General features: G+C 35.1%; 1 protein-coding gene across 8 annotated transcripts; it reads left to right on the forward strand.

The window, feature by feature from the left end:
- The first annotated feature begins 837 nt into the window (after positions 1-837).
- On the forward strand, positions 838-7527 carry LOC124421636 (large proline-rich protein BAG6). 8 transcript variants are annotated; one of them, XM_046957051.1, is made up of 21 exons: positions 838-1161; positions 1244-1339; positions 2035-2155; positions 2259-2468; positions 2554-2752; positions 2835-2953; positions 3019-3160; positions 3282-3405; positions 3475-3675; positions 3741-3951; positions 4035-4154; positions 4265-4493; positions 4589-4842; positions 4948-5109; positions 5196-5277; positions 5386-5503; positions 5584-5887; positions 5972-6105; positions 6185-6499; positions 6610-6717; positions 6922-7527. In XM_046957051.1, exons 2-21 carry the CDS (start codon positions 1277-1279, stop codon positions 7288-7290), a joined length of 3585 nt encoding a protein of 1194 aa, XP_046813007.1. In that variant the 5' UTR covers positions 838-1161; positions 1244-1276; the 3' UTR covers positions 7291-7527. The 8 variants fall into 8 exon arrangements, with proteins under 8 accessions (XP_046813007.1, XP_046813002.1, XP_046813000.1 ...); XM_046957046.1 differs by having other exon boundaries at positions 3475-3669; positions 6868-7527; XM_046957044.1 differs by having other exon boundaries at positions 839-1161; positions 6868-7527.
- The last annotated feature ends 1091 nt before the right edge of the window (positions 7528-8618 follow it).

Raw genomic sequence — 8618 nt, forward strand, 5'->3', positions numbered from 1 at the left:
CGCGATAATTTGTAATTCGTCGTAGAATGTCAATTAATATAATTTAATATGTATTCGATCAATGGACTTAGGAGTTGTTAGATTATACTTAATTAGCATTTATGGAGAAGGCGACGCGTCGTCGGAACGGTATTTTGCTAAGGGTTCTTATCGCGATCCGCGTACTCTCTCCACGTTATTATTTCTACGTTCGTCAACGACAAAAAAATAAACATTAACCAGGCAACGCAATGCAATGCGATGCAACCGAACGTAACTCAAACGACTCATCAAAGAGGCAAGCAAGCAAGCAAGCAACCAGCCAGCCAACCAACCAACCAACCAACCAACCTACCAACCGTTAAGATCTCGTGTTATGCATAATTATGCATTAGACGTGCTAGGAACGCCGGTATATACGCGCGTCCCATGTTACTCATCAACGACAGTACTTTTCCTAATTGCACGCCTTAGTCCGTGTCTTACGTCCTTTTGTCGCCGTTAATACACGACAATGTTTTCGAATCAGCTGATCTACGCACGTCGCGATCTACGTCGCGCAATGGGAATTTAAATGAAACCACTAAAAGCGAGGCGTGGGATTTAAATTGATATGGAGAGAGAGAGAGAGAGAGAGAGTCATGGTGACACGCGGTGTAACCAGCGCCATCTCGTGAAATATTGAGGAAACTTCGGATCGGTCAGTGGTTCTCATTCATCTATTTCGTAGCTCTGGTTGATGACGCCGATCGGAATGCCGCAGCAGACATAGATGACGCTGCTTTTTAACGTAAAGAAGAAAGGGGAAAGGAAAAAAGAAGTCTAAAGGGGGGAAAAAAAAAAAGGAGGACGGCTTCGCATAGGGAATGCCAGCCGTTTATGTTGGTGGCACACCTTGTATCGATAGTAAAGCGAATTCTGGGTAGAATAACGTGTGTCGTGTTGCCCGTTACTGTGAAATATCGACACCCAGAAATATCATCATTCGAATAAGTCGAACGATGCGATGAGGACGGTGTGAATAGGTCTTAGCGTGCTGTCGTCATTAAACGGAGCCATTTCTCCGATTAATTTCGTTGTAATTTTCTTCGTTGAATATTATCCATAGTGCGGTAGTCGACATCGTTGCTAACTCTTGTGAAATCCTTTTTCTCGCGTTATACCTGCATCTCTTTCTGCATCGTGAGTGGGAGACTATTATTCGATTTGGAAACGTCGATAATCTCGTGATAACATCGTAATAGAAATTGTTTGATTGTTTTAGTATTAGCCCATTCGTCCTACGCTGTGATCTATCATGATCGACCTTACGGTAAAGACTTTAGATTCGCAGAATCATGCCTTCTCCTTGGAAGACGACGTAAGTTTATTGTCTATAATATTTTTATGGCCGTACACTCCTCCCCTCTCACCTCCCCCTCCCCCTCCCCTACCCCTCCCCTACCCTACCCTTCCCCATCATCTTCTTCATTCTCCTATATGCCTAGTTTTAGTTCGACGAATTATGCTCCAAACTAATTTTATCGATTCGAAATTATCCACCATAGGGAATTATCGATTTATGACATATCTAAGAAGCTGGATTAAAAAAGGAAGAAAGAAAAAAGAAAGAGGAAAAAAAAAAAAAGAAGGAAAAAAAAATAAAATTATATAATTTATCTCTGAACAAATATTGATCAACAAATTTTTCTCCTTTCTTTATTATTTTACTCGAACAAGTAACAATTATATATTATATTCGATGTAAAGACATTTTTCTTTTGTATTGTATATGAATACATGGACAAAGGTCTCCTCTGTATAACAGAATATTCTGAGCTATATCTATTCATTGATTTTTTACTCTCTTCCATCTTATACTCCATATAATGTTACATACATTTATTTATAATAAGAGATTATATATAAATACAAAGTGTAGATATTATATTGGGTCTGAATTGTTCATAACAGTGCCCCATTAAATAATTTCGAATGTAGAAATTTTTCTAGAACATTCGAAATGCGTGATACATTAGAATAGACGTGTTTAATATGTTACTTTGCATTCCACAGCAAATAACAGTACGTAGATTTAAAGAGCATATAGCAGAATCTGTAGCTGTGCCAGCTGATTCACAGAGACTTATTTATTGCGGAAGAGTTCTTCAAGACGAAAAAAAATTAAATGATTATGGTAAGATTTCATTAATGTTCATATTTATTTTATAATTAATAATATGTATTCATTGGATCAATCCAATCGATGTCATTCTAACGAAATGATATTATGCTCGTAGATGTTAATGGTAAGGTTATACATTTGGTGCAAAGTGCACCGCCTCAACCTGGACAAAGAAACAATGACAGTGGACAAGGTCAAGGACAACAAAGCCAAGGATGGCAAAATCAACAGAGACCCCATTATCGTTTCAGTCATGCTCAAATGCATGGAAACGCTATGTATTTAGGTGCTATGTCTGTACCAGCTGAAATAGTCGAAGGACATGGTCAGTAATGCTCATCGCATTAATATTTATATAAACTTTTTTTATTTTACATTCAGCAATAAAACCTTGATTTGTATTACATTAGGATTACCTGTGCCTCAATTAAGTAACAGTCTATCAAACAGCCGTTTGATAGTTGCAAAACGTATGCTGAATCGCGCGAACGAATTAATGGATCGTCTTGACGATCCTACAGCGCCTCTACATCCAAATACATCGGAGAATAATCAGTCTCCATTACCGCAGCAAATACAAGTACAAGAAATAGAAACGGATCAGGAAGAGTAAGTTCGTTTAATAATATCTTTGATCAATAATTATTCTAAATAGATATGCTTGCCTGATAAAAGAAGGAACTCTGCGTAGACTTTTCAGAACTGCAGAAGGTCGACAATCTGCTGGAACTAGACTTTCAGAAGCTGTTACGGCTGCATTAGGAGTTGTTATTTCTGCCTCTGGCGCCAGCAATGTTACCTTACTAAGGGGTAAGAATATAATAAATCATGAAAGTATAATATTAATGTATTAACACTTGATAAATCTGATATAGGAAGCAATGATGACGCTAATGAAGCAAGAACTGCAAGTGAGGCACAAGAAGATGCTGAAATGGAAACATCTGCTCAATCACAAAGTGAACAACAGGGAACATTAAATGCGAGTGGACAAAATAACAGACGGCCGCACGCTCAGTAAGACATATATTTTCACTGGTTGTATCGTGAAATATATCGAAAAAGGCTCATGAATTTATCTATCTATCTATCTATCTATCTATCTATCTATCTATCTATCTATTTATACATTTATTAGGTTGCCGCGACCTCCACAAATGGCATACTTGTTAGATAGATTGTTGAGTACTCAAGATCGCTTAAGACCGTACATCGAACGTTACCGTGTACTTATGTTGGCTGATCCATCGTTGCCTCCAGGAGTAAGTGAACGTAGAAGAAAATTTCATAAATATCCAAAATGTTTATTATTTTACATCATTACTGATTAGGCTGGGCCAGAAGGTGTTGAAGAAAATCAAAGAATAGTAGATGGTGTTAGTGAATGTTTACATTACATATCGCATTCGTGTCATGCTTTAAGCGATATAATCGTTGATATGAGACAGCAACCACCTAGAAATTTAAGATGTCGGCCCATTATTATACAACACTCTGCTATTGTACAAGCCGGTGTACCGATCCAGGTAGAGGTGAGCATAAATCAAAAAAAAAATATTAATAACGTGCAGATAATTATATTCTATATGATTTTTAGGCTCATATCAGTTTACACGGTCGCAATGCAAATAATAATAATGGCAATGAAGAAAGCACAAATGCACAACAACCGTCAGATATTGTTGTAGCTTCAGGATCGATCGAAGTTACTACTGAAGATAATAATCAGTCTCAAGAATCTAGTAGTACACCGCCATCTCAACCGGCGGAACAACAGCGACCGCAAGAACCGTCGCAATCGCAATTTGGTAATTTTATCTTTACACAATCATGTATTTAATAAAAAATGTACCTATTGGATAAGAATATTAAAGTCATTCTTCCGTGGCAGTGTTCGACTTGCCGAACAACGTAGAAGTATTGATGGAAGTCAGTCCTGATAGTAACACGGAAGCTTCTTTGGGAAGCGAACAAAATCAGACTGGTGAAAACAATAATAATAACAATGCTGGCATGTATCTTTTACAGATACTTTTTGGAAAATTACAAAGCATATATATATATATGTATATATATGTGTGTATATATATATGACATTTCTAAACTTCGTATCATTGATAGGAAGAACGAATGGAAATGGTGCTGGCATATTTCCTTGGGGTTCGGCACCCACGCCTGACTTTTTACGAAATTTGATGCAAGCAGTCGCTGGACATATGGCGCAAGGTGGTATAGCCACTGTTCCAATAACAACACGCACCACAGCTACGACTTCATCAGGAGTCCAACAAACGGTTGCCGCAACCGTAGATAGTACATCTACTAATGCTGCTCAAAGCACACAAGCTCGGTAATGCCAATGATAGTAAAGTATTCAATATTTATGTTTTTGTCGTGAGTACGTTGTACCTTGATGATTGCTAAATAATACATTTTTCAATATAGAAGTAATGTAGGCACTCATCCAACTACTGCAACTCAAACACGCAGTACCTCACGTCCACATGTTTTCCATCCATCGCACCCTCTTGGTGTTGGAATGAGCATGGGTCAAGGACTCGAATTTGATCCTTTTCTTCCTTGCAATTCTCATCATGTACGTCGTACACCAACTAGTACACCGAATGTCACGGCCACTTCACAATCTACCAGAGCCAGTCAAACGCCTGCACAAGAAACTCAACCTCAGGCGCAAACGGGTAAATACGTATATTAAGTATGGTAAAAGTCAAAAAAAAAAAGAAAAAGAAACTCACTCATACGTATATCTACAAAGTATTTGAATTCGTTTCTATACTTTACAGCAACAACATCTACCGCAAGCAGTACCGCTAGTTCTACGAGCACAACTTCAGCAACATCGAGCCAAGGTGCCGCAAATAATCCTTTGGCGAACTTATTACGTCAAATGCTAGGAGGTACCAGTGGACAACAACAAACCAGTATAAGCATTAACAGTAACAGTAGTAATCCAATCTTTTCATGCGATGTCATAACAATATCGCATACCAAATGTAATAATAATAGTGAATGAAAATATTTTTTACTTTAGGCCCTGATCTACCGGAAAGCTTTGGAAATATAATGCAAATGGTTGGCAGTGGAAATATTCATATAGGAATCATGGGAGATGGGTATGTTTTCTTAATTTTCAAATGTACCGTATTAAAGAGAGAGAGAGAGAGAGGGGGGGGGGGGGGAGGGAGAGAAAAAAGAATTACATAAAAATAACTTTATTACAGGGGTACTAATGTAGTTGGTGGAAATGTAACTCTTGCTAATTTATTAGAAATTGGCTCTCTACAATCTCGTGAAAATATTACGGAAGAAAATTTACTCGCTGAACTTGCTTTGCTCATTGTAAGTATATATGTTAAAATCGTTGCATTAATAAAAAAAATAATTATGTGCCTAGAATAATATAGATAATATTGTTCTAGGCACGTTATATGACTTTGGAAGATTTAATTCGACTAAGACGTGGAAGATCGGGACCGATCGCTAGGCTTCGAGTACCGTTAAGATTTTTATGCTGCGTGATCATGAACAATTCATCTATGCCCGAAGAACGAGATCAAGTAGTAGAACGTTTAATATTACAAATCAGACCACATCTTCAGCAACTTTTGGAAAGGGAAGAGGATGCCAGTGGCAGAAATAGTTCGTCCATAGACATTTGTGCTACGATCGAATCATTATTGTCACGTCATTGCAAAGACATGTTGAGACTTATACTCGATGTTGGTTAGTTCATTATTTCTATACATATAAAATATAGCGTATGAAATTTTTTTTTTTTTTGTATACAATATTAATATATATTCATAGCTATCGACGACAGAAGATTCGGAGAAGAGACATTAACTATCATAAATAATTTGGGAAGACAATTGTGCGCTGTACTTCGATACTCTCTTCGTGGAGGACAAGCAGGTTTAGAGGCTGTTGCTTGCAGTTGTATGGTTAGTTATGATGATAATATTATTTAAAGATAACTGTAATTACGATTTTATATTCATAATTTCTTTGACATTCCTTTAGTGCAATATGTTGGGCGCCGTTAATCCCTCTTTTCGGCAATGGATGTTGAATAGTTTTATCGTTCACTTTCGCACTTACTCGCTACGTATTCCGCAACCTCCGGATTCAGAAATTCTTCCACTTCTCATATATAAAGAAACTAATGCACAAACAACATCGTCATCTTCTACGGTATCGCACGAATCGACATGTTCAACGCAAGAACAGTCACAGCAACAACAACAACAACAACAGCAGCAACAACAACAACAACAACAATCGCAATCGCAATCGCAATCGCAATCGCAATCGCAACAGCAACAATCGCAACATGAGGTAAATCATTTACCTTTTATAATAAAAGTAACATTTTGTAGATGCGTATGAAAAGATGTTGTTAGTACGAAAAAAATAATTCGTATGTTTTTTTTTTTTTTTTGACCCAGCCAATGGAAACAGAAACTGTAGAAGATAAGTCTAACAATGAAGCGTCCGCACCCGATGAAGGGGAAGATATTCCAGAAACATTTCCAGGACACGAGGCATTACCTTCGGTAATCTATTAAATTCTAAAAATAAATAATTTGCTAAAAATACGAAACAAAGTTAAAAAAGAAAAAAAAAAAACATAAAAGGAAAAGAAAAAAAAGAACTTTGACGAGAATTAAAATTCTACTTTGGGGTGATTAAAATGATAATTGTAGGAATGGATACCTATAATCGCACGTGATGGAGTAAGACAACGACGACAATTACAGATGCAAGGAATGGCGAATGGTGCCGTAACAACTTTCAGTGATGCATACATAGGTGGTTTACCAACAAAACGGCGCAAACTTATCGAACAACAAAAACCACGATTATTAGTCAGTCCTACCCCTAATCATTCGGCCATAACTGCATCGGTCGAGCGTTTAGTCAGAGAAGGCGTTAGTCGCGCTGGTATCGAGGAAGTCGAAGGGGCTGCCGTTGCTGTGGCAACAGATCCTGGAGTTAGGCGTGCCTTTGGTCAAGCTATCAGAGACTGCTTAAATCCACGCAGATACGGTACCCCGGACTTTCCAGATCCATTACGCTTTCCGAATGCAACTAAATATTTTTCAGATCAAGAAAGATCATCGAAGTAATGACAAAAAGGAAGATACATATGGCCTGTGTTTGTGACTTAGAGTATCTAGGAGGACTTAGGTAGCATAATAATCAATAACCACGAGAAAAAAAAAAAACAAACCAACCATATAAACTATAACACATTGTATTAGCTCTGTCACGTTAATATTTCAAATCTACTTATGACTAAGACGAAGATTCGTTAATGTATAATATCACATTTTATTTGAAATTATAAAGGTGTTTCAATATTACCTGGTATTTTACAAAGATTTTCATTCTTATTTTTTTTTTTTTTTTTTTTTTTTTTTTTCTTTTTTTTTGGTCTTTTTTTTTTTTTTTTTTTTTTTTTTTTTTTTTTTTTTTTTTTTTTTTTCTTATAGAGAAGGGTTTCTTTAAATATTATTTTACAGGTGTATAAAGCGCTTTTTCATTTTGTAAATATGTTCAAACATTATTGCTGTATTTGTGCGACATTAAACAACAACAAAAAGAGGAAGAGTATATAGTCAATTTGCTACCATCGCTCTACCTTTATACTCTAAGCATTAAGATGTAATTCATCTTGTAAGCGTACCGATATAATATCATCAATACATTTTTAATAGTGAAATAACTTTCTCGCTAGAAGTATTGTTATAATGACAAAATTAAAGTTATTGTCGATTAGAATCTTATACAATTGTAGGTGTAGCAAATTCATCTGATGTACCAATTATAATTATTATCATAATACTCTCATTGTCATCTCTCTTATTAGTATGATTATTATTATTATTATTATTATCATTATTATTATCATTATTATCATTATTATCATTATTATTATTATTATTATTATTATTATTATTATTATTATTATTATTATTATTATTATTATTATTATTATTATTATTATTATTATTTTCATTATTAGAGTTTCATTATTACCATAATAATTATTACAATAATTTTATATATATATATATATATTATATATATATGTATATATTATATATATTATATATTATATATATATATATACATATATATAAAATTCTTAAACGTATAATCTTCAATCATGCATAATTATATTTAAAATTGATTTTCCAACGCTTTATACAAATAAATATTTCCTTGACGTATCTGATGGCAGTGTAAACGTTGATATCGAAATTAATGAAATCTATCAAATGTTTCGATTTTTATCGGTGTACTCGTCGGTAATTTCTTCTGTCTCGTATAAATTAATATTAAAAGTAAGTCATATTAAATGTGTGTGTTCTATAATTATATACTGTATATGGGAGATATTAGTTTGTAATGCGTACGCTTTGTTAAATAATGCGTTATAAAGTCCAAGAAA

This window comes from Vespa crabro, chromosome 2 (assembly GCF_910589235.1).
Source record: "Vespa crabro chromosome 2, iyVesCrab1.2, whole genome shotgun sequence".
Classification (NCBI taxonomy): domain Eukaryota; kingdom Metazoa; phylum Arthropoda; class Insecta; order Hymenoptera; family Vespidae; genus Vespa; species Vespa crabro.

Coding starts and splice junctions, on each gene's coding strand:
- LOC124421636 (XM_046957044.1), top strand. CDS start 1,277: ATGATCGACCTTACGGTAAAGACTTTAGATTCGCAGAATCATGCCTTC. Junction 4,843..4,947: donor TCAACCTCAGGCGCAAACGG/GTAAATACGTAT, acceptor TATACTTTACAG/CAACAACATCTACCGCAAGC. Junction 6,106..6,184: donor CTGTTGCTTGCAGTTGTATG/GTTAGTTATGAT, acceptor ACATTCCTTTAG/TGCAATATGTTGGGCGCCGT.